The 26,611-nt window shown below is 37.5% G+C and overlaps 1 protein-coding gene across 2 annotated transcripts in view; it reads right to left on the bottom strand.

The window, feature by feature from the left end:
- The window catches only part of ANKFN1 (ankyrin repeat and fibronectin type III domain containing 1), a 68,046-nt gene extending 43,086 nt beyond the window's left edge, over positions 1-24,960 (bottom strand). The window contains exons 1-6 of one of the 2 annotated variants that reach the window (XM_035891635.1): positions 24,909-24,960; positions 19,821-19,875; positions 18,825-19,026; positions 11,888-12,098; positions 6,677-6,871; positions 5,083-5,196 (exon numbers count right to left, since the gene is read on the bottom strand). In XM_035891635.1, the coding sequence (XP_035747528.1) occupies positions 5,083-5,196; positions 6,677-6,871; positions 11,888-12,098; positions 18,825-19,010 (706 nt within the window). In that variant the 5' untranslated portion in view covers positions 19,011-19,026; positions 19,821-19,875; positions 24,909-24,960. Of the gene's footprint in view, positions 1-5,082; positions 5,197-6,676; positions 6,872-11,887; positions 12,099-18,824; positions 19,027-19,820; positions 19,876-24,908 lie in introns of those variants that run through there. The other variant, XM_035891634.1, reaches the window with a different exon arrangement.
- Between the last annotated feature and the right edge of the window lie 1,651 nt (positions 24,961-26,611).

The following is a 26,611-nucleotide window of genomic DNA, read 5'->3' as shown; positions in this document are numbered from 1 at the left end:
AACAAAGAAAGCACAGGCTTGCTGTTTTCTACACTGACATTGCTATGTGCAAAGTTAGTTGCCACCAAGGTGGGGAAAAAAGCTGGAGATGTCAAATGTATATATGTATTTAGGTGTTTGTTTAAGCTCTACTATTACACTAGCCAAATCAGTCTGGAGTCAAACCCACTGTACAGTACTCAAAGAATCACTGCAGGAAGCCTGCTATGGAACAAATCCAAACTTGATTAAACATGGAAACTCAACTATTGATAGACAAATCAAATACATAGTTACAAAACATATGGTATATGCTGTTTTTATGTGCTCACAGGGACAAGCAGAAGGCCATGCAAAATTATAAGATTATTTGTTGGTGAAAGGATTACCCTGAGAGTAACACAAGCAGAATCACACAAAATTTGTAGATAGTTTTTGTAAAATCTTTGAGGCTTTTCACACTGAAATTTTAAATGAAAAATTTCCATTGACACAGTGAGATGACAACGGAGAATCTCAAATACAGATTTTTTTTGAGCTACAGAACATATGTCATACAGGCCCAACCTGGCAGGCTTCCTCATCCCATGACCTCAGGTGCTGACCCTTAATGAAAAGGTAGCTCTGTTCATCCTTTAGCTGAGACCTCCAGTGATAACACCAAATTGCACCAGCTTCTCCTGGACAAAGGTACTTGCCTATAATCAACCCATTTCATGCAGCCATACGACAGCAACATACGGTGGCTACTGCATATCTAATCTTACCAGGACTGAACCAGTGATTTAAAGACAATTTAAATTATTCTTATGCAAAAAATTCTGAAATGAACCACAAATTGCCTTGGAAGAAGGGAGGCAGGGAACAACTTTTTGTCAAAATTTAAGCAAGACATAACTCCTTCTTTCCTGATCTAAGCTGACATGTTTGGGTTTTGTTTGTTTTTTTTTTTTTTTAAGAGCTACACTGACATAGACAATAAAAAAAACTTCTCTCTATCCAACAGAAATCCTAGAAGGCAACATGTCAGTCCTGACAAACATGAAATAGTCTGCTAAAATAACAAACTAAACAAAAAATAACAAAGGTTAAAGTGGCCTAGACAGCTTAGCATCACTATCTGGAAAATAACTTGGCATCCAAATCCACAGCTACATCTAAACAGAAAGAAGATCAGCTCTGTTTGCTACATCAAACATGGCTCATTTTTTTCTCTCTTCCTCTCTCTTCAAACATAAATAGTTCCAGGCTCTTAAATAAATTAGCTCAACTTTAGTTATACAAACTGTTTCATTTTTTCTCCAAAAGGGAATATAGATGTTTGTTTAAAATTGTAAATAAAATACAAATGGATATTTTTCATTGCATAGTGATCCTTTCCAGTAGGTAATGATCAGCTCTGTGTCCAGATTTCTTCCTTATCCTATACTTGGGGATCACAGCATTATCATGACTACTTCTGATGGGAAATGGATGAAAAAACATAATGCTTTAAGAGGAGGATTACCTGTACTTATTCACCCTAAAAGCAAAATAATGATCGGGTTTAAAATGCACAGAAAATAAGTGCAACAAAATTACATACCATTACTTATAATTTTGTTCTTTAAATAAAACTGCTTTCTTTATGTGTATGTGCTGTGTGGAACATGTGGACCCTAGAAAGGCTAATTAGTGAAAGACAACAGTTCTTAAAAGCCCTACAAGCACTTACCACTCAGCTCTACTGGGACTGTTCCTAGGAGTCAAGTGGTGCCTATCTGGATTTTGTTGCTGCTGGGATTTTTTGCATCAAGATAGTTATGGTAGTGTAGCTCTAGGATAAAAATGTATCATGCAGAAACAATATGACAGTGTAAACAGAAGGTTCACCTTAGCTTCAAACCGTGGCCAGTTATTATGTATAAGTGTGGAACGCTTTGATTGTGTTTTCAAAGACGTAAAACTAAAGCAAGTCTTAAGTACTTCCACGATGGGATGTGAAGTTTGGCTTTAGCCAAGGGCAGGGGTTTTTCTTCTCAATATTACAGTGATGCTTCACATCCTTCCTAAAACTGGCTGGAGTGAGGTGTCTCTGGCTTTGAATCTTTCTCTAGCATGGAGCAGGTTATTACTGTTATTATTGATTTATGTCATGCCTGTCTGCTTCCAGCCTCAAAACACTTTACTAAGTTACAATATACATAGGAATCATTTCACGTCAGCCACCACCGCGCTGTAGCCTTCTCTGGAGGGAAACTGAAGGGAGCCATTAGGATGGTGCCTGCAACATTAAACAACAATCCAGGAGAGGAAGTAAAGAATATTCTGGCTCCTTAAAGCAATGGCTCAACAGAATGCAGTCACTGAACTGCCATCCAGCTGGGACACCAAAGTCAATACCCATTCACCGTGTGTGGTTAAAATTAAATCTCCTAATGAAGTGAGATGGTTTCAGTGGTTAGAGAGTGAGTGCAAAGTATTATTCTCCTGTATTATTATTTGTAAGTTATACAGCTAACAAGGGAAAAGATCACACAGAGGAAAATAGCAGACAGTTAGATAATGTTCCAAGCCCAGTTTCTAAATGACATTTGGGCAAATAAAGCTTTGGAAAAATATGTTAAAAAAAAGATGACACAGAAAAAAGGAATTGGCAGTTTTGCACTGTTTTTAGGGAACCAAACTAAACTGAACAGAAGTGATGTCATTTTTTATCCCCTATAATTCAAGTCTGAAGAAAAGAACGTTATTAGCTTCTGTTAATGAGCAGGTATTCCCTAAACAGTGCTGCAAATGCTCCTGAATTTTAATTTGCTTAGAAAAAGAAATGGTAAAGTACTGAGGGGAAAAAAACCCTAACAGCTTATTTTTGTCCCTGAATTAGCAAAACGCTTAGATGGTTTTCTGCATAGGAGGTTTATATATCTGACTAAAAAGATCCTCACACAATGTTATCAAGCTCTCCTTTCAGGGCTAGTAATTGCTAGCTGGTTCTAATCATTCTTGCAAGTGATCATTTGAAAGGTTCATTTTATGACCTCTCAAACTAGCACAAAGAATCTCACTCCATAATGTAATAAACAATTCTACAACCAGTGCTTAATTAATTCCCGAAAGTCACCAAAAGGAGCTATTAATGATCTTGCTTTTTATCTAACCATAAATATGCAAATCTCCTGGGATAAAGGATTTAAAAAGAACAATCTGGCAAAACTAACTGTCAAGTTGATAAAGCATAAAATGATCACCAGTGAGGGTAATTCAAAATGCGACGGCAATGCTACCTAGTCTGCTTAGAAAGTTAGGTCAGGTTGGATTAAATTTCTCTGACTGTTGCGCTTACCAAAAAGAGGACAGAATTGGCACAGTGCAAAACAGACTCAATCCAAATGAATACACAAGAGAAAAATACTACAACATTTAGAAAACTATTTTTAAAAATCAGTGCTATTTGGGAATTTGCTTTACTGTGAAAATATCAACAACCATTATAATTAGAGTGTGGACGATATTTCAGGGTTGTTTAAATTATGCATATTACAAAGAGCAGGCTGATATTTTCAAGAGAGCTTAAGTGTTTTAGGAGCCCAAGTATCATTTTCACAAGTAAATCAGGCAGTAGGAAGCCCTTAAATGAAATTTAGTTTTCTGGCAACCCAAGCCTTTGCTGAAAATTAGATTTAGGCTTCTAAAGGGCTTTGATGTTTTTGAAAATCACACTTCCTGCAGCACTGCACGTCTGACTAGGTGTAAATACAGTAATTTGCCCTTCTGCTGAGGCTATCAGGAATTAAATCACTTTGATGGCTTTAGTGATGTCTGGGAAGTTGTTTTCTTTTCTTACACTGTAAAAAAATTTTTTACTGGGCATAGCCACTGATGACTGGAATCTCTGACCAGAAGCAGGGGGAGGAAAGAAAGAGAGAATCTGTCTCTAAAACAAAGTCCTTTGGGTGCTTGTGGTTGATGCTGGTGGAGCCTGTGCACTGGCATGCCCTGCCTTCAGAAGAGCTCCGTGAACTATTGGACCCTCAATGGACTGGGGCTTTCTGATTCTCTCCTGTTGAAGCGATCCCTGTGACACCCACAAGATGGAAACATGAAATAGACTGCCCCACAACAGAGCCATTATGGTTCTTACTATGTGTATGGAAATCCAAGGTTCAAGAACCTCTCAAATGAGTTTTTAATTATTAATACAAAGAAACAAACAAAACAAGAAACATTAAGAGAGACATGGTGACAGATAACTAAGAGGACTTTCAGGATCCTCACTCCTTGACTCCCCTGGGCTGAGCAAAGAAGGCCTCAGATCTTCAGAACAGTGCTTTTCAGTCCCTTGACCTGTAGAAGGACTCAGGGTCCCACTGGAAGATAGAGGCTGTGGACTGCTGCACTTAAAACTGAAGAACTTACTGTTCCAAACATTTTAGAAAACCTGGAAGTTCCTTTAAACAGGAAATTTTAAAATTTCTCATTTTTGTTCTAATCTTCAGCAAAACTTTTTTTTAAAATGTTGGAATTTCCTGTGGAACAGAAATTCTGGTTTAAAACTATTTCTATTAAACAGTGCTATTCAGATGGAAGCATTTTCCTATTCATTCCACTTTGCAACTAACTGGTGCCACCCCAAATGTATTGCTTTTCCAAGAATGATGTGGCAGCCCTGGAATAGCTAATTAGTTGGGCTGTATGATGCCCATGCCAAAAATTTCAGCTTCCAGAGGCATTCCTTTAAGGAATGGTGGTTTGGGTTTGGCATTTACAAGGATACACATGGTTTCAGGAGCCCACAGGCACCAAAAGTTAGCTTGTGTTTTATAACTGCTCATCTCAACCCAGTCATTGAGCCGATGTCCTAACCACAGTGAGTCAAGCAAACGTCTTCAAAGCACTCATGGAGAAAGCTTTTGGTTAATTTATTTTTCTTTTTTAATAAAATTTTTGTCTTTGGGGAATCTTTTAAGAAAATTCCACTTCTACAGCTATTAACTAGGAAAATAATTAATTCAGACATTACTAGCATTGTAATATAATCTCTTGTAGATAAATACCCTTGTCACTTAGCCCTCAAATTTTTGTACATTGTTAAGGTAAATGAAAGATGTCTAAATCCAGTACCTTTATACTTGGTCACCACAGCTGAGTTGACACTCAGAGGTTCTTGGAAGGTGACAGTGAGTGATGTACTGCTTGTTACCATGAGACAGACATTGGTTGGCGCCTCAGGGGCTCCTGGGAGAGAAGAGAAAACATCAGCTCTTCAGCACAACAAATCCTATTCAAACAATGTTTCTGAGTCTTCAAAGAACCCACTGAAAATCACCCTGCAATTGTGAGCTTTGGGTTGTAGGTGTTTGTGTTCTCTGCCTTTTGAGCATTTTAATTAGTGCCCCTGCTAACAATATCCTGCAGACACCATTTGTTTCTATCATGGTTTTTGGCTCCTTTTGGTTAAAAATATCTTCCTGGATATATGTAACCCAATAAAACAGATTCATGCTAATTATGTCAATGAAAAGCCCCTATAAATCTCTTGGGGTAGGTAGGAGGAGAGAGAAAGGACAAAACCACAAAGAGCTAATTAAACCTTTATGGTTTCACTAACAAACTCAAATTTATCAAATAACAGAAAACATTTTTACATTATTGTGATTCAGAAATTGCAAATTCCACAAATGTTCAGTGTAATAGCTCCAAAATACAGTTGTCAGTTGAGGCCTAACATCTTTTTTTTTTTTTTTTAAAAAAAAGCTTAATTCACAGCATATCAATCAGACTCAATTCAGAAATCAAACACAAAATGTCATGACTTACTGCTGGGATTGATTTAAAAAATTATTATATTAACTTACACTATTGCTTTATTTCCTGTATTTAGTATCTAATACAAGGAGCACTGCATCTGTATTGAAGAAGTAAACTTAGAATACAACACATTTGAGAAAATTATTTGTAAGTATTTATATAAAGATGGTTGTTAAAATGTTAATGGCAATGATTGTATTTCATTGAATAGGATACGGCTAAAAGATCTACATGTGAAACAATTCACCCCTGTTTACTCCTTCCCATGGGCCCAAATTCACATTTACTTTGGGTATAGACTCATACAACTGTTTAGAATGACCTGATCTGTAAGTATACTGATGAAATGCTACACATAGATGCCAAAATTAAGATTAAGTTTTCACAATTTTATATGCAAAATGAAATTCCATTGTTTGATCAAATGTTTAGGACAACTCCATTCTTCTAAAACGGAATACATTTTTTTAAAAAAATCAAATTACAGCAGAAAAAAGGCCAATATTCCCATCCCTCTTCCTCCCTATTCCTATATTCTTTTCTAGTCATCCTGTTTTAAACTCTGAGCACATTAAATGACATCCAGGAGTAAATGTAAAGAGAAATAAGCAGGACAGAATCATTAGATCCTCAACCAAGAGTTTGGAAGTCTCATCAATTTTATGCAGCCCGCTCCAAAAGGAGCTATATGCTTGTTACTCTCAGATATTTGGTCCTCTATTGTTCTAACATCAATTTCCTTCTCATTCTTGGGAAGGCCATTTAGTCGTATGCCTCAGTTTTCCCACCCTAACATTCATCTTCTTCACAGCAGTGCTGCGAGGATCAGTTAGTGAGAGCATCTTTGCTCCACAAAGTCTCAGTTGTAGACTTCTCTTGAATTTTGCAAGTATTTTCTTCTACTTACTAGCATGCTCGTAGCCTGCTTTCATGCGCTTGTATAGCCTGTATCTCCATTCCCATGCTTTTAGTTGCTTCTCTTTTTCTGTGCTGTCTGTACCAAGGCCTTCATTCATCACTTGGGCAGACAATTCAGTAACTCGCTGCTGTGCTTCCTGGACCAATGTACTCAGATGCACTGACCTGCTTTCCATGTTAACAACTACCAAGAAAAAAGAAAAGTAATTGCTTGGTGGACTTGTGTGACAAAATTCTGTCCTTACGCATTCTGGTATAACACATATAAGATCAAATCCTTGAACACTCTGCCTTCCAGTAGTTACCTTGTCATCAAGTGGATTAGAGCATGCCAATTTATACCACTTAAGGATCTGGCCACTTAAATGGGATTAACAACATGAATAAATTGAGCAAATTTTATCTTCCAATGTTTCTCATATGCTTAAAAATGTCTTAATTAGACTGAAATTGCATATATGTTTTAAGTTGGTGGAATGTTAAAAATTAACTAAAATAATAAAGCATTTGGCTTCTATCCAACCCCTACTTTCCCATATTATCATAAGCTTTTATAGAAATAAAGGTTGTACCAGTTATAAACACATACAACATATATCTCTGCACGAGAAGAGAGATCTAATTGGCAAACTTACTTAAGAATGAGAGTTTTGTGTCTAAGGGCCATGGCTGGCATAGAATGGATCTCTTTCCAGGTTTTCTTTTTGCCACAGTTTTGCCCATGTAATATCTAATTAGTCCTCTGACAGACTGGACAGATAGCAAACAGCCTGACACATGGAAACTTTGTTTTTCTCCAGAGCTCAGAATAATTTTAATTTGACGTTTAGCAGGTCAGATTGCCTGCATGGAGTGCTACATGCTAATAAAGGTGAAAATGAAGATTGCATAAGTTACAAACTAAAATAGTTTTGATTTTACCCCAAGTCCACAAGACTACCCTAAGCCAGCCCCTTGATTATACAGTGAAATGTGGTGAATCAAGCCCTATTTTCATCAATGCTGTTAGTCTGAAATTGTTCAAATTATTTGCAGTTTAGAAAACAGGACTTGTAAATGTGTTTAATCTGAAAAGAAATACAACCACTGTTCAATACGCAGGAAATAGTGTACAAGAGAAGGTATTCTGAAATCGCAGAAAATAACCGTTCTCTGTTGTCTGGTATTTTTGCTGAAGAGTTCTGAGATAGTCTTAATTTAAAAGCCCCCTATTTACTGAAAACACTGCATTAGTGCAAGCAGCTACTCTTAGCAACGATGGGGAGTTGCTCTGTAGGGACAGCCAGGGTCTTGGTTTCCCTAAGGTTTTTACAGGAATGGCATGAATCTTGCACAGGATGCACTGATCATTCACTTGCATAAGCCATGAGCAGTAGATATTTCTGAAAACATCAAACTGTAGCAGATAAGGGACCAAAACTCTGTCAGATTTTTGACATCAAAACACCACATCAGCAAAGACGTCTGCGTGTATGAGTGTGTTATTCCTAACCTGGAACCATAGGATTATGGGACAAATAAAAAATAAATTATGGGACAAATAAAAAAGAAAGATGTTGCATTGCTGGACCATGTCCAGAGGAGAGCCACAAAACTGGTGAGGGGTCTAGAGCACAAGTCTTACGAGGAGCGGCTGAGGGAACTGGGGTTGTTTAGCCTGGAAAAGAGGAGGCTGAGGGGAGACCTGATCGCCCTCTACAACTACCTGAAAGGAGGCTGTAGCGAGGTGGGGGTCAGCCTCTTCTTCCTGGTAATGGACAATAGGACGAGGGGGAATGGTTTGAAGCTGCGCCAGGGCAGGTTTAGGCTAGACATTAGGAAAAACTTCTTCACCGAAAGGGTTGTCAGGCTCTGAAATGGGCTGCCCAGGGAGGTGGTCGAGTCCCCATCCCTGGAGGTATTTAAAAGAAGGATAGATGAGGTGCTTAGGGACATGGTTTAGTGGTGGGATGGCAGGGTTAGGTTAAAGGTTGGACTCAATGATCTCAAAGGTCTTTTCCAACCAAAGCGATTCTATGATTCTATAAATCAGATTGGAAAGGACCTTCTCTAGTCCAACCTTCCTGTAAAAAACAGGGTCAACTGTGAGGTCAGACCAAGTTACTGAGGGCATTATCCAGTCTGGTCTTGAAAACTTCTCAGGATGGAGGCTTTACAATGACTCTAGACAACCTATTCCACTCCTTTACTGTCCTTATGGTGAAAAAGGTGTCTCTTTTATCCAGTCTGAACCCCCTGTCTCTCATAATAATATCCCAATTGAAGTTCAGCAGAGTCTAAGAATAACCCTACATACGGATGTGAAAAGTGCCATGGGATATTTAAAGCCACAGGAGGAGAGCAAAAAATTACTCAACACCTCTGACATCCAAAAGGTTGTTTTTGAAGAATGTTTATCTCTAAGACTTTGCTTTCAGAAGCTGGCTTGAAGCCATCCTTGAAGTTTGATCATTCTTCATATGGACATCAGAGACATATGGCCAGGCTTACTGGAATCTGCTGGCATCCTCAGAACTGCCTGTTTACTGGGAGGCCAGAGGTGATATGGTTTCCTGGATCCATGCCTACAATAAGCATGCAACACATCTGATAGCGCAACAGGACTGAAGAAGGAGGTTTTATGTGCCAGAACTTCAGGTGATTGAGAATTGGCATTGGTTCAAGTTCTTACTAAGGATCTGGCTCTATCTGTTTAAACAAGATTCTGATCCACAACTGTCTTGCAAATATGTCCAATCAGCCACTGGAAATTTTAACCTTATTTTCATTTGGGTTCACATGAACAAGACAAGCCAAACCATGCGTATATGATGAATAAGAGTAACTGAAAAGATAACACAGTGGACTTTGTCTTCTCCCTAAACTAAATTAATATTTTTAAATGCTGTACTCTGATCTTGTTTTGTGTTTAAGAGTTGTTGAGTTCCTGTTAAGGTTTATACAATCTGAGCTCCATGTGGAAATGAAGATCATAGGTTTACTTTCTATTGCTTTATCTGCTGTTGTTCCTATTCCAGGCAGAAATCCAGGTGATACAGATGGAAGCTGTCTGTCCTCCAGATCCTTTTTTCTACAGCATTAGGTTAGGGTGAGATTTCAGCTGGATCACTACGGCTAAGAGCAAGAGTTTTCTCTGTAGGAAGCTTTCTGTGTGCACTTGGAACGGGGAATTCCTCTACCTTGCAGCCTTCCAGATCTGTTCATCTGTCCTATACACTTCCAATCAGACCAAGGGATGTTTGTGTCCTGTCCCAAAATTGGGGTGAGTCAGAATTTTACCTTGAAAACTCCTCCCCTCCCACTCATCCTGAGGAAGCCTTGCTCAGCTGCCCACCATAGAGAAATGAAAATGCTCCTGCTGGGTGCTGGATCATGTTCTTGCAGCCCTGAGATCATACAGACAGAACTGATTTCATGCTAACAGGGTTAGTGAAGTACAGAAAGCAAAGCAGAAAGACTAGAGAAAATAGAAAGTGACTGCTATCAATTCCACAAGAATGAAGCCACATGCAAAGATGCTGTGAACCTTTGTTTCGAGTGCTGAAAATAACTTTTTGCATTTTACTCTCAAGTAGCAACTGTAAACCCTTAAGGTAAAAAAAAAATCAAAATAAACAATCATTTGCTTTTTATTGAGAATGCTTCATCCATTATTTCAATCAGAAAAACTGAAAATCAAGATAAGTGAAGTGGAAATTTGGTGGGTATATTTTGAAATGGAAATGAGGTGGTTATATATTCATATTCTCTGTGTTCATAGGCATGTTTGCATTAATTACAGGAAATGAATACTAATTTATGATTGCCCCTGCTCGCCATCAGACTGCATTTATTTACAGATGAGGTCAATGAAAAATTAGTTTAGTCTTTTTTACTGCTGTTTAGAACACTCAAGACTGTGTTTTCCTCTAGATTTGTCATGGTTAATGAATGTTGCTTCAGCAGTCAATCATGTACTCTAAATGCTGTCACACTTTTTTTTAAAGCCTCAGTCATGAACCATGACAGAAAAATAAACAAATAAATATAAAACTAAAAAACTCTTTTCACTGAGCAGCTACACTATGCAAAAATCTCCAGGGAAGGTTAAAGGAGGCCAGAATAAATGATAATATAAGTGCTGTGGACATAGAAAAGCAATAAAGGTGTACCAACACTGAGGGTCTGGCAAAAAAACTCAACACACACACGCACATGCACACACACTCTCCAGTGAAAAAACTGGCAATGTTAGTAGCCTCAAGGTGCAATTTCCTGGAGCACTGAGATTGACATGCCAGCACTAAATGTTGTTAATTTAACTAACTTCAAATTAATGGCAGAGTCTGCAGTGGCCGAACCCCTCAAACACAGTCTCATTATAGCCTTGCTGGGAATGTCCTAAATATAGGCATTGACAGTTTAAAACAAATTCGCATACATTGGTGTATTTTTAGACACAAGTAAGGCGTCAGAGTTTGTGTCATGGTATACAGTTGATTAATTGGGTTGGTAAGTCACCCTCCAACCCACAAATTGTGCATAAAAATGTCCATGAAGGAATACAAAGGAGTTTTATAACTACAATATGTAGTTATAAGCAATATTGGTATTCCAGTAAAGTGAGAAGGTCTGTTTTGTGTTTAGATTTTCTCTGGTTCTGTAGAACTTTGAAATTCTCATTTAAGTGGGATTTTAGGCCATTTGAAGACTAGGAGTGAGGAGTCTGTGGGTAATGGAAATGATAGATTTCAACACAACCTGTCTCCTGAAGGCAGCATAGCCAAAAGCAAAAGGATAATAAAAATAAACCAAAGTCTAGACAACCCATCGTCCTTTCATTTTTGATGACAAACTTCATATTTCAGACCATGATCTTTGAATCACTCACTCAGTTCCTGCTTCCATATTTTTAAAGATTATTTTCTCAGTATTGATGTTAACTCAGCTGCCCCACTGTTAATCACATTAGAAGCTCAACCTGATTCATCAGTTCGTGTATCTGACATAGAGAACAAAAAAGATCTACCGAGCACACATTCAACAAGCTGATATTGCTGCAAATGTCCTCCACCACTGTGGTACTATTGCTGGCATGATCATCTTTACGATAAAACCAGTCCATTTTCATGTGTAATGCAATTAATTTCCCAAAACAGCAGCAAACCTAACCTCCTACAAACAATAATCTAAGTCAATTTGATTTGTGATCTTTACTTACAGTGTGGGCTTTCCTTTGCCCCAACGTGTAGAAGGGTCCTAGCAATAGGGATGTTGTTTGTCAAAATGGCAATATCCAAAGGAGTTAATCCCTCACTGTTTGGTGTGTTCAGGTCCAGTTCCTCCAGTGTGTATTGATAAAGAAGAATCTGAACAGCGTCCAGATCTTGCTGTTCTACAGCCTCAAACATAGCTTCATTGCACTGGAAATTCTGTGTATCAATAAAAACAGAAATTCAGTAAAAGTTTTCAAATGTCAGTGTTTTAAAGATAAGTTGAGAAAATTTGTGGTTTGTGAGGTTGCTATAAAATGTTGATCCTCCAGCCCAGCTTAGGTTCAGCTAGAAACATAGAAATTGTTTGTGCTCTGCCTCTGCACTTGTGTGCATGAACTTGCTTCAGGTCTATGGGAAGATTCAAGTGAGATTCAAACTCATACAAAACAAACCCATACTTATTTAGACATCTGTCCTGTAATCAAACTATATGAGCAACTACATGACTGTCTTCGATTACTGAGCTTTTCAAACTGAAAGTTTAAACTAAAAATCTACAAACTCAGGTGATCAAAATCCAAATCAAACAAGCTATTCTGGAGAAAAACCTTCACAGCTCCAGTGTGAGCTACTAATAGGTACTGTTCAATCAAACACTTTGGTCATTTCTAGGTGCTTATATTTTTGCATTAGCTTGTAACTAGAAGCAGCTTTGAAATGTATACTCTGTAAATAAAGAAGTAGAAATGAGACTGAAAAAATCAACCATCCAGTGTCCATGTCCAGAAAGTGATGTGTCTGAACAGCCGAGAACACAAGGAGCCAAAACCAAGAACATACATGGCACTGACTCTCAAGCAGGGAGAACCACTGAACCTTTTCCTTACCAATGTCAAGATAAAAGAATGGTATAATACAAAGAAATCTGTTGTTTCTTAATGGAGCTGTGGAGAAGCAGGTGCAGGAGAGTAGCATGGTTTCTGTTATGAGAACATCCTTCTGGAGCCTACAGTAATGACATGATATTTGCCAAGCTTCTTTAAATTCTCTCCCAGTGTCCCATTGCCATAATTTCCCAATAGGGTTTTTTCCTCTTAAGAATGAATTAGTAGAATCAAGAGGCCCAGCTAAACAAGGAGGGCTCAGCATGTGGTCACATAAAGGAACTGAGATCTATGTAGACATACTGTGCCAATGGGCATACTGGAGACATGCATACATAACAGAGCAAGCGATCCAGATACATGATGTAAACTAGCTTCCTGTGTCCTGAAACCTACATGGAGGAAACACAGAGAAAATTCCTAGGTAGTAATGTATTATTTATTATATCAAATAAATATTTAATTGAAACAGTCTGCTACTGTGATTAGAAGTTAACATTTCAGCCACATCAAAACTTCATTTTCTTTTTTAAATTGATGTAGTTTTATTTGGCATATCCCTGTCCAAGTTTTGCTCTCAGTGAAACAACACTTCCTGAAAGAGCAGTGATGTGCTGAAACATCTTTTGTCACCTCCTAAAACAAATGGTTTGCAAGCAGTTCTGAAAACTAGAGTCTGCAGCTACACCTTGGGATTTGATCAGTTCTACAGGGTTTTTTTTCAGTTGTGCTTGAAGTTAAAAACATCTTCTGAAATTCTCAGGCCTGACAGAGATCTTCTGGTCTACTGCTTTGCAAATCTAGGAGAATAGTGCCGACTTGGGAATCCACCTCTCAGACACTTAAGTACAAAAGATAGCAAGTTCAAGGCAAAAAATTATCTTTAAGGACATATACTGTCATTAGAGAGGGTGCATCTCCACAAAATGTTAGAAGAGAGGCCAGCACATATTTCTGTTATTGTAAGCTAAAACTTAAAAGTGTCAGAAATTTTTACTGCAATGCAGCAATATTTCTTTTCATTCCAGTAGCTCCACACATCTGCTGTCTTGCTTATATAATATCTTATCATCCTGAAATCAGAGATCTTACTCTTATTCTGGCATTTTGCCCCTACCCTGAAGGGATGAAGTGCTCTGGCTACAAGTTAAAATAATTTTAATTAATTGTAATTATAATTACAAAATACGTTAATTAATGGTATGATTCTGATACATGCTATATGTCATCAACTCCCACTCAAGTCAATGATGTGCATTTAACAGCTGTATGTCACTGTACTATGTACTCAAAATTAACATAAATAGGCCATTAATGTTCCACATAAAAAGGAAAAAAAAAAAAAAGCTGTGCTCTTCCACTCTTTGAAACTTCATTATTATGAATGAGGACTGTGAACTGATAGACTGCTTTATCATATAAATTATTAGAAAAGCAAAATATATTTACCAATTCTCCAAAAAGATATATCAACATTCTAAAAAGCATGAATTTAATCACAGTTTACACCCATTCCAAATTCTTTTTCTACTGATTTTGGAGCTTCCTCTGTGCTGTTTTCTGTGGAAATAAAGGGTAATTACACTTCAGAAGCATCTGCATTTTGATCCAATCAGAAAACAAGCAAAATCATATTACTCTTGTAACTCATCACAGCTAGGAAAAGCTACTTAACGATAAATTCATAAAGAGCTTACTACAATGGGAATTGGTTGAAGAAAACTGAATAACTACATTAGTTTCCATTTCTTTTAGTTAAGTTCATTTTAGGAAATACCAGCTAACAGTCTGAGAGCAGAATATAAAGGTACGGCTGATGATATTACTCAATGACAGCATTGTGGTGCTCACTTAGGACAGGAAACTAGATATTTTTCGGTTCACATTTCCACTGCTGTGGCACTGGGTACATACATGTTTTTCCCATTTTTTGAAATCAGAATATTAATTCTCTTTTAATTGACTTCATGTATATGCATAAAAGTTAAGTGAGTTAGCATTTGTAGAGTGCTACCCTACCTGTTCAATACCATTATTTGGCTTTAATTCCAATATTGTGTGAAACTCAATCAATCTTGTACTACATCTCAGGAATTTCTTGTGTTATATAAAAAAAAAAAAATCCCTGTTACATGATAAAAAAAGATGGCTAACTTCAGTATTATAGCTGAAATTAACCCAATGACATGGCTGACAAAAGCATTTGGCCCTTTTCAAATATATATACATACTTTAACAACAGAATTACCTACCTGAATGATTATTGTAGAACTATTTTTAAAACTTTGATTTGAATTGTTATTTTTGGAGTCAGTTATCAAGATTTAGAACTGCCTTTGAAAACGTATCTTTGGATTTTTGCTTGCCACATGAAATACCTAAAATATTTGTGAAATTTTGGCCTTAAGTACATTGCTGAACAGAATCTAAGCACATGCTTAGGTTAATTCCTCATAAACGCTCTTGCCAGCTAACCTGTTGGCAAGAATTTTTCACCAAAAGGTAAAAAATAAAAGCAAATTTCTATTTCTTCAGTTCATTAGAAATCTGATTGAAAAAGCTGCACTGATTTAAAGAAGAAACAAAGCACAAATTTTGTAAGCTATTTCATCCAATCCAAACAATTATGAGACCAAATTGCAAATACCAGGTTTTCCAAATGAACAATTCAGACACAAGCAATAGACTGGAATATGTTGGAAAGTCTCATAACTTTAAAGAGTGCAAAAACATGGGAACTGTGATATGGCCTTTCTAACTGGGCATGTATGCCTGCCTCATCCACACAACACTGCGCATCTAACCATGCTATACCTATTTCAGTCAAAAAATAACCTGGTGAGACAGCAAAATGTCTACCACATTTTCAGCCATGCCAGTAAATTGCCCCATTTGGAAGTCTGCATCGAGCCCAGCTCTCCAAGTCCAGAAAAACATTCTTTTCTATACACCTGACCAACTTTCCCCCAAGTATTTGCTTCCATGCAGAAGACAGAAATAGATTTGAAGATTATATAGTTTTCTGCAAAAAGCTGTTCATATTCTATGTAAAGACTTGCTAGTATCACAGGGTTATTCAGACACCTGCAGCCCAGGGGTAAGAAATTCAAACAGGGGTAAGAGGCAGTATCTTTAGAGCCATGTGCTCAGTTTTAGTCCAGCTGGTATTGTCACAAATACTAACAAGAACCTTCTGATTTCTGCCTTCATTTACATTTACTAGATAACTTTCTTCTGCTCTGAAAAAACAAAACTGTTGAATTCAAAGAGAAACTGAATTGCATTTACAAGTGATCAGGTAAAGTTTAGGGCAGTTTTTACATTGCTTTTTTCTTGACTCAGTCCTGCAGCCTCTAATCATTACCTAGACAGCTGTGCTATGTGATTAATTTATTTAGGTGTTACTCTGATGCACAAATGTATATACTGAAAAGGACTACAGTATTGCTTTGCAGTAAGTAATAACTGTGTTCCAGTAAGTGATTCAGTGCTGGTGTGTTTAGAAATGCAATCTTATGTAGCTTAATTAAAATGAAGTGCCCCTTTCAAGATATTTGCTCTAGGTTTGACTGAAAAAGTCCACTATGTGCTACTGGAGTTGGAAAAAACATTAAAGTAGTTTCTGCAAAGGGTTGTTTTGATAAACATGAGTTCAAGAATAAAGCTATTTTGGGACATTGCTATGTCTGCAGCAAGACAACAATTTACTGAATGGAAAGTGTTGCACAGCAAGAGAGAATGGAAAGAAAACTCTTCACTAGCCAAAGCTGAAAGAAAACAAATTCTAAAAAATGTTGTTCACTTGTCTGGAGACATGATTTTCGTCACTGACTTAGCTCTCTAGCACAGAAACTCAATGATTATAAAATACATCAGCTAGCAACTTGACCTGGAATATTTCCACCCCTTCACTGACGGTTTTCTTGCTATTTATTTCTAGGGAAAACTGTGAAAACAACAGGCAGAATGGCTAGAATGGGATCCAAAGCCTTTTGAGTTCAGTGGGAGCCTATTCACTGACTGTTGTGGGCACCATCTCAGACCCCAGACTGTAATACGTAGAGGTACCTGTGCTGACTGTAGGTCAGCAGTGACAAAAGCTATGTCACTCCCATGACAGTGGAGTGAGTCGGGGGAAACAAAGTTAGAACAAGTATATATCCCATTAGACCACCATCCACATCACAATGTAAAATTGAGTCTCTTAATTATGACTACTGATTGATTAGACACTCCCACCACCTGACAGATCTGGACTGAAAAGGGAGAGAAGTGAGATTGTAAGTAATTAGCTCTGTGGATAGCAGAGGACTTGAGCCTCATAAGCAGTACGCTGCTCCTCAATCTTTGGGCTATGCTCATTTGCCATTTCTCTTCTCATTAGGTAAGTAAGACAGAAGACCCCATATTTGAAGGAATATGTAATTTGAAGAGTATATTTAGAGAAGCACCGGTCAGAAGATATGCTAACAGACTGGCATTCATTCAGTCTACATGTCAGTCTGCTCTGGCATGGTCCCCAGCACTAGTTTATCCTCCTCTCTTTCACTCGCTTAGTCACACATAAGCTTGCAATTGGAAAGAAAAAGGTGAGAAAAGATAGTGGCTAAAATATTCATCTAAAGAATCTTTTCCCACAGTTCATACCTAGAAGCCCAAATTCAAATGATCCCTACAAACCGAAAGCATCTGGAAACCCACTGCCTCAAAAGCACAGCTATTGGCTACTGTACAAAGGCTGTTCTCAAACTATCAAGCTCTGTTTGTGTTTCTGGCTTCTCGTTCTGTAAACCAAAATCTATCGGCTCTGGCAGAGCTGGGAGGAAGGAGCCATGATCCCCTGCTTCCTTCAGGTCATCGTCTTTCTTCACAGGAGAGAGACAACAGTCTCTTGACTTTCTAATGCACTAGAGCTACATTTCAGCTTAGCTCTTCCATTGGGTATGCATGGGTCCTCTGACTTCAAGAAAGGAGCAATCCTAGGGGAGAGGATCATTGAATTGATTTTAAAATTATTTTCAATTCTTGCATGGATTCATATAATATCTCATACATAACAAAGATTTGCAAGTGTTAAAGGACTCCAGAGTGTGATTTTTCTTCTGACAAAATGTAATATTTTTATTATCTGGCCCAACCATATTCAGAGTTTAGCCCTGCACTGCACTAAGCATCTGCTTTGGGGCAGCAGAGTAATGGTTCCAAGAGGTGTCTCATGACATATTCACAGACACTGTCATAAGTCATTGCTCTTCAGAAGTGCAAAATAATTCAGAGCACAAGTTGAAGGATGTGTCTGTTCTTTCTACTTATGGAAAAATGGAATTTATTTTGTTTTGGCAATATTAACAACAGGTTCATCTTCCTCCAGCAAATATAAAAGATTCTGTTGTGCACTGAACTTACACTGTGCTATTATTTCAGGGACATAGTCTATTCTTCAAAATGTATGTGCTGGAGGTTGTGTAACTTTACCGGCACTGGCATAAATAGGAGCACTTGTGAGTGTTAAGTCGAGCAGGTGCTTATATGCTTTCCTGTACTGACACCAGAGTGCTTGGCTGTGTTCTGCGACTAGGGTCACATGTGTGATCTCCTTTTTCCATGGTCTGATCTAGTGACCATCACCACAGTCTGTGAACAACCTTGCGTTTATCTGTCACAGCATGTAAGTTCCACTTGCTCTGTTGTTTGGAAAAATGGGAACTTCTATTAAAGTCATCTTCAGTTTTCTCAAAATACTATTTCTTCATTTCTCGTAAAGGAAACACTTGTATGTGTATATTTAATCCACATTTTGTCAAGTTAATGCCAAGATAAGACCTTACTCCTAAAATAAAGCATCATTACTTAGGTAAAGTAGCTTTTCTTTAGCCTTCAAGGTGGTCAGACTTTATTTTGACACAGGATCATAAATATTAAGTCTGGGAAGAATGTACAGCACTGGTCAGGGAACAGACAAAGTGAGATGGTGAAAATTATACATATTAGAAGCAAACCAATTAAGGAAGATTAGTAAGACAGTAAATTGGCAATTTGATAAATATCAAGTAATTACCATTGAGGTCTTACGGAGACTGAGCCGGTCAGATCGAGCTCTGAAATATGCTTCATCAAAGGATGTATGACTCCCCTTAAGCTTCTCTGACAGGTTCCGATACAACCGCTTTGCAGCATTTGGAGAGGATGGCATGCTGTTCTTTTTAGTCTGGAGGAGACTTAAGTTATGCATTTGCTGTGTCATTTTCAGCTAGTAGTTTCTAGAAGAAAAACAACAGCTGTTTAACAAGGTTTTGCTACACTAACATCATTGATCAGAACTGTGTCATCGAAACGCACATTGCAAGACTTCTACGGCAAAAATCACTTTCACACACAGTTTTTGAACACTCAGAAGCACATTTTGGGCTTTTTCAAAGGCAAATTGCTCTTTATGGAATTAGTCCCATGGATATCTATGGCTATGGAGAATTAAGCATGAAAAAATAAAATAGACCATTTCAGAACTATTTGCTAATTTGTATACAGATAAAGGGTTTCATTTAATGGGGGAAATGGCCTTTTGACAGAGTGAGTTCTGGTAATACGTGTGTCAAAAAAATTACACCCAAACGTAAATGTTACTATACAGTTTGGATAACATGTACATAATATGCATTTTGTCAGTGCAATGATTTCTTAAAACAAAACTGAAGCAACCGAGAGGAAAAAAAAATCTAACTGAATACAGAACACAATGCAGGACTGAATTTTTTAACTGGTCAAGTGACTTAAGTTTGACACACGCTCAACTGTGGCAAGCCTTGTGCTTTATGTCCCACATTACTATCTGCTAGTCAACTGTGTGCTCCAAAAGCATGTGACATTTTCAGCTGGGTGGGTAGATTCTCTTTAGATACGCAAAGCAATGTTTCTCTCAGGAAGTATGGCTGGATTCAAAATACTTTTTCATCTCTGAACCCACCACAAACTACTACAGAAATAGCGCATGAACTTACATTTAACTTACATTAAATGCTGACATGTTACCATCCAAATGAAAGTCCTTTGCTGCAGAGAATGTTTTTTTGTTAAGAGTTTTGAGGAGCATTTGGCAGGGAGGGAACCTGCTCTGTGACCAAGACTCCTAAGGTATTATGTTTTAGCAAATAACAGCTGAAACACAGAAAACCTATTTAGGCTCTGTTGTAGGCATAGTGAGGCATATGTGCATTTTCAGTTTAAACTACCTACAGCCAACTAGTGTCCAGGTTATTGCTAAGACCTTACACTAATTTTTACAGTTAAAATAATCTGTGATTCTAACTGTTACTGTTTACCATTTCATATTGAGTAGTTTCTTCCCTCAGTTAGTGGCCAGGCACTGGTTTTGCCTAAATATTGCATAATTTTATTCTGCTCTGTGTTTGCCCTGTCCATTTAGACTACAAACTCTTCCAAGAGGGACTTCCTCCTCTCTCTAAGACTGCCTAGACTAAAAGGATTATCCATAATATCTCATAATTAAATAATACTTTCTACACTCTATGATTACAGTAATTTTTCCATATTAGGAAAAATTGAATTAATATTTAACCCTGGAAATACTTCGTGTGAATAGTTTTGCCTTTCTGAAGGGAAACTTAGAAACAGGTTTGACCCAACTGCAAGCACAGAGATCCCTGGGGACAGTTTCCTAAGTGAAGAGGTGACGAAAATGCACAATTTCTTCACATTTCCTTTTTCCCCTGCCAAGAGTGTGTGCACATTTATAAGACAGAATGTCTCTCTAGAAGACCTCACAGTTGTAATAGTAAATCTGTCTACCCTTTCAGCCTTTTTTTCCTGGACTTTTCAGATCTTTTCCTGGAAATAAGCTTTGTACTATGATACAAATCCTGTAACTTTCTGGTTTTGTAGTCTCAGCCTGCATCTAAGCAAATCAGGCTGCAGGACCAGGCTCTAATAACTGTTTACAATCATAAAGGCATTCTTTACTGAACACTTGTCCTGCTGTTGAGGCTGCTCTTTGGAATGAATTGGTCCCTAAGATTCAAGCCACCACCCAGGTCTCATAAGCTGTCTACGTCTTCCTTTCTCATTTTTAAGTTGTGGTGAAGCAGACATCCTGAGCACAAAAGTAGCTGATTACAAGTAATCTCACATATTCTGCAAGCTCATGGGGTACTGAAGAGAGACCGAGTCTCTGAATAAAGAGAGGCAGACTCAACATAATTGTCATATGTGACAAGAAGACTTTGTTAAATTAGAACACCAGCGTGTGCAATCAGAAGAAGGGAATTATGTGAGCTGCATCCCTGAAACTAATGTGTGAGAGTGGATGTGATAAGAAGCGAGCTCTCTGGCACTCAAGGAGTGGCAATACTACAACGATTTTGGACTGCTTTTCTCTGAGCTCATGGAAAAAGGGTAGTGAGGCTCACACAAGCAATTCATCCTGCCTTTTAATTATTACATGCATTTCAACAGTGCCTACAAGGACTAACCAAAATCGCTGTCTCTTCAAGTGAAGCATTTTCTTCTCTGCCCCAGACAGTAAACTTGCACAGACTAGATAGAAAGGCTGAGTGCAAACATAGCAAAATATGTTTAATCAAAATGTCTGTCATGAGAAGTTGTTTGTTAATGTCAAACTAGAGCATAACACTAAAGTTATGATCACCGATGCCAACTCACAAATGTTCCAGACATGCCAGAATTATTTGGAACGATGTGGTGGAATCAATGTGGGTTAGGCTTTACTGTATGGAAGTTGCTGGTAAGTGTTGTGTTTTAATATTGGACAAATTTAGAAGACAGCCTTTTTTTGTTTTACCGCTGGATCTGTGGAACCATTTGCGATTATAAACTTGAAATAAAATCTTTAAGATGGTCAAAAGATTTCATTCACACCTCTCTGTTTAGCATAGATTCAATAGTTTAGTTTATTTTCAGGTACTTATTAAAAATAAGCTTAAGAAATAGCTGATTACCCATCTTCCACTGTTCCACGTTATTAGTATTTTAAAGAAAACCAGAAATTTACCAAACATAATAATAATTTAATTCTCAGTTAGAGTAACACTTCCACAGTTTATTAGTATATAGAGCTACAGATTATCCCACGTAAATTTCTCCTCTTACCTCCATTTTCAAGAATTTCTTTCTTTCATCAGTAAAGTATGGGTCAAGAATCAGTGGATAAAAATAGGCCAATAAATGTCATAGGCATGTTTGTAAAGGAAGTTTCAATTTCCCCAAATGATTTGATTCTGAGAGTACAGCCACTGAATACCAAATACTGCATAGTTAGCAGTAAACTCATGAGAGAGAGAACAATTTGCATTTACCACATAAACCTAAACACCACCAAGACAAGAACAGAAAAGAAGAGTAGACCCATCCAATACATAACTCAAAGGTAGCTCAGCATACTCCACTGTGTTTGCTCTGGGATTATATTTTTTTGATATGAAAAGCACCAGGCTCAGCACCTCTTGTGGCACAATTACCAAGCTTCATTAAGCCTGTATGTCCATATGGAAACTTACTGAGAAGCTGTGTAGACATTTCATAAGTTTACATGAAATAAGTTAGGCATGTCTATTTAGTAGGACTTCTCATACCTATTGTGGTATTATTAAAAGCAAACAGGAACACCTGTTATTAAAGCTAACATGGCTTATGTGTTTATCAGTCATCCCCAGGCTGATAAAGTCCTCCCTCCATCTTGCTAGACCAAACTACCTGCTTGTTTATGTCCAGTGCCTAAGTTGTCTGTGGAGAGGACAGCTGTTGAAGAAGAGCTGATCTTGGCTGAAGATTTTTGGTGTTGATGTGAAGAAGCATTTATGTGTATTTAAGGTCATAATTATATAAGCTGTAGTGCTTCCAGTTCATAGAATTAGTATTATGACAATACTCTTGAGGATTAAGGTAATTACTAAAAAAGGAATTTTGCCAGCCTGACTCTTAAAAAACCCAATCTCTTCTCCAGCCTTCACTAATGCAGGAAGTGTATTTGCATCCATCTCCTTAAACTCAGTTGCCCAGGCATCTTTTGCAGAATGTCTTGAAAGTAATCAAATTCAAGCTTTTCTTGAGAAGTAGAGAGGTTATTTTTAGAATTGCAACTTTATACAGAGAATATATTTCAATATATACAGTGTAAAAGAAACTAGGTTCTCTAAATATGTTACAGCACTCTAGGATGCTGGTGTAGTCTCATGACCAAAGCAAATCTAGGTATCATTGGGCTGCTAGCCCGTGTCTCCAACCCAGAAAAGCCTAGCAGCAGTTCAATATCAAGTCTGCTCAGGCCTGTTCCCCATGGCATGGGTTACTGTTCATATTGACTGTATCTAAGCATAGTTTGACTCCAATTATTACAATTCCTAGGGGCTGCTGGAGTCCTTCCCACCCTGATCTGGTCAATGAAGCAAGATTTATACATTCAGAAGAAAACAGTAATCTGTTGCTAATAGTCTAAAGAGTGACTTGTGAGGACAGTAATAATAGGGTGTCCGTATTATGCATACAAGCATTTTCAGTACACAGCCAGAGCAGATCCCCAAGACATTAGAAAAGATTCTGTCCTCTTCTTACATTGATCTCTTGAAAGTTTCTCTTAAGTCACGAGCAGGTGAGTCTATAAAGAAGCTAAGTAAACACTTGCAGCTATTCAACAGTAAAACAGATGGCATCTTTGCTATCCACACAGAATCAGTGCATCACAAATTACTTGAAACATATAAATGTTTCCTCTGTACTAACCATCAATATCCTGAAATAGTGCTTGGAATAAATGCGGACAATAAAGCAATAGCTGGAATAATGTAATGCAAATGAACTGCATTTTTTGCCAGTGTACTGAAACAGTAAGATGCAAAATGCTACTGAAGATTATTATACTTAATATGTTTTCTAGTCACATACAAGAAATGAAAAAAAGGTAAAGGTAAGCTCTGTATTCTAGAAAACTTTCTGGAAATGTGATATTATTAGGCTGTAGAAATGACTCCTGGGAGAGCAATGGAAATGCGATCAGGCAAAATCATGGGTAAAATACATAATAAGAAGTAAGGAAAACAAAGACAGCTCAATTCACATGACTCTGTGATTGAAAACTTACTGTTTTTTACTGGATGTTGGCATTTTCTTTTTACAGACAAACTATTTTGTAAGAGCTGTTTTAGACTCTTTAAAGTAATTCGTTCTGGGTTTTTTGGAACCATGTCCTCACCTCACTGATCAGGTGAAATCCCAAAATGTATATTGTCTTGATTGAAATAACAAACCCCCCAATTGAAATATGCTTAACCTGAGGATATATCATTGTCACAACTAAAATTGTTACAGTATATCAAAGACTAACAGTTTAGCAACAGGTGAAAAAGCAGAACTAGACAGAACAACAGCAGCTACCCTTATAACTAGTTGTAATTAACAGTAGTTTTTATTTCCAAGAATTAAAAACACAAAATTAGAGGCAGATGACAGAGGTTCCAATAACAAATAACCTGAATCTCTGAGGAAACAGTTACTGCACTACCCTGGAAATAACCACTAAAGCAGCCTCATTTGTGTGACTATCACCCTGTTATAGCATGTACCAAACCAGTGATTGAAGTCTTCCAACACACATTTCATGCTGCACATGCTGTAGCTTAACCTTTGTGATCTGATTTCTACTTGGGCTTTTAAGTGCTAAAGTAACCATTTTATTCCCCAATAGCAGGGTGCTTTAAAAGTCAAATTCAAATACAAATGAATATAAATTAGTTACCCTTATAAAGGCTTTTTTTTTTTTATTGGCAAATACTGAGCTAGTATTCACATCCTTTTAAAAACATATTGCAGAGAGAAAAAAGATCTAAATTACAGATCACTGTCTGTTGTATGTGGCACATACATGTTGTATGTGACACATACGTGCTGCATGTATAGACAGGTGCATTAGCAGGACACAGCATAGCTGTAAAAGCATTAACTTCAGATTTTAGGAAAACACAACAGCCAAGAAACCACTCAAGAATATATGTGTTCTTAAATGTGTTTATGGAAAAATTTTATACTTGAAACTAATCATTAAGACTATATGCATTAAAGAGTTAAATTAGACTTACCAGCTTAGGCTATCCAAGGCAAAATGTGAACAAGTTGCTGTCTTCATTCAATGAATCACGTTGGCTTTGCTGTCTCTGCTGGTTCAGCCTCTGGGCAGAATGAGTAAACCTCTTCCTTATACTGCATGAATGACCAGATATGAAAAAGCTTATTACTAGCAATTACCGAAGTCCAAGGTCACTGATCAGATCTCAGAGCAAAACAGCATTTAAAGCAAATAGTATTGTATCACAGGTAAAATGTTCAGTGCCTTAACTCTATACTAGTTACTTGTGCAGCTATAGGAATGACGAATACATAAAGCTCCTGCCTCCGTAGTCAAAGATGCCATGACTTCTGTATGCTTTTAGCTTGTTGAATCCCTTAAAATTGATCAGCAGCACAGCATGCAAGTAGAAAAAATAATTACTGCCAGAGTAAACAAAACTGTGATTGTAATTAATTTGCCATGAAGTATGAGCAAAAAGACAGTAATGCAGCCGTATTAAAGCAGTTAGTCTTATGTTAAACCAATAAAAGGGGGGGGGAAAAAGAGTCAGTCCTACACTCAGTCCAGTAATGAATGCTGCATGTGATGTATTGTTTCTTCTTTCTTCAAACAATCTATCACTACAGCTGTCTGCAATCATAGCAACAAAAGCAGCAACCATATCCATAGCTATGGGACATCTGCAAGATCATTTGAAAGCTCCCGGCCTGAACAGGTTACTCTTAAAAAGATTATTAAATGAATAAGAAAAACATATTTTATTGATGCCTACGTTTCAGCTAAAACAGATCCTGTAATGTCTGCTTTAAGGGCTTCCAAAATAGTAGAATGGTGATATTTCAAAATATATTTCTTTTTTACTATAGGACAAACACAAATGCTGTATCCTACAGAAACCCACAAAGATGCTACAAGGTCAGAATATTGAATAACCATACACAGCCTCAGAATTCTAAAAATACTATAGGCATAAACAAAGATAAATGACAATCTAGAAAATCTTTGTTCCTGGACAGTCCACTGGGTTAAATCCATGTGACCAGAACACTCCTGTGTAACATCTGATAATAGAAAAAAATTAACACATACTAATTCCTGGATCTGTAGTAGCCAATGATCATTCAAATCTACAGAAAAGGTATTTTTTATTGTTTTTTAAGGGATACCAGAGCTACTGTTACAATCTGCTGAAAAATTTCACTGCCTTTATTCAGACATAACACTTGATTTCCAGAAAATGTTGGAAACCTCCCAAAAGCTGGTGACCAGTCTGATTCTCCCACCCTTCAAAACTCAGTTAAGGGTACTGGACCTCACACCAAATAGTGTCCTTTTGCCAAAGTAGCTGAAGCTAAAATCTAGTCCTGGGCCTGAGATTTGTGTGTTGTGGGACTTGAACTCATTCTACACTTTTAAAATCAGTCTGGATATGGACCAAACCATTTTTTAAGAGATTTTCTATATGCACATATGCATGCATATGTGTGTGTGTGTGTGTGTGTGTGTGTATAAACATGCAGATATATGTATTCCAAAGACAAAACAAGAATATCAAATGCAACTACCTGCACATTTTGCTGCAGCAGAGAATTATAAAGTGCTATGACAGTATGCCATGCACAACATTCCTTGTCCTATACTGTGAAAATCACAGGCCACATGTGTATAGGATTCCCTCTTTTGTTCTGCTGCTTCTAAGGATCATTAGTCAGAAGGCTGCAGGACAGCTGACTGAGGTCACTGCTCCTTGC

Source organism: Egretta garzetta, unplaced genomic scaffold (genome assembly GCF_000687185.1).
Source record: "Egretta garzetta isolate BGI_Z169 unplaced genomic scaffold, ASM68718v1 scaffold213, whole genome shotgun sequence".
NCBI classification, from domain to species: Eukaryota; Metazoa; Chordata; class Aves; order Pelecaniformes; family Ardeidae; genus Egretta; species Egretta garzetta.
Note: the sequence above shows the minus strand (reverse complement) of the source record. Positions and strands in the feature narration are given on the sequence as shown.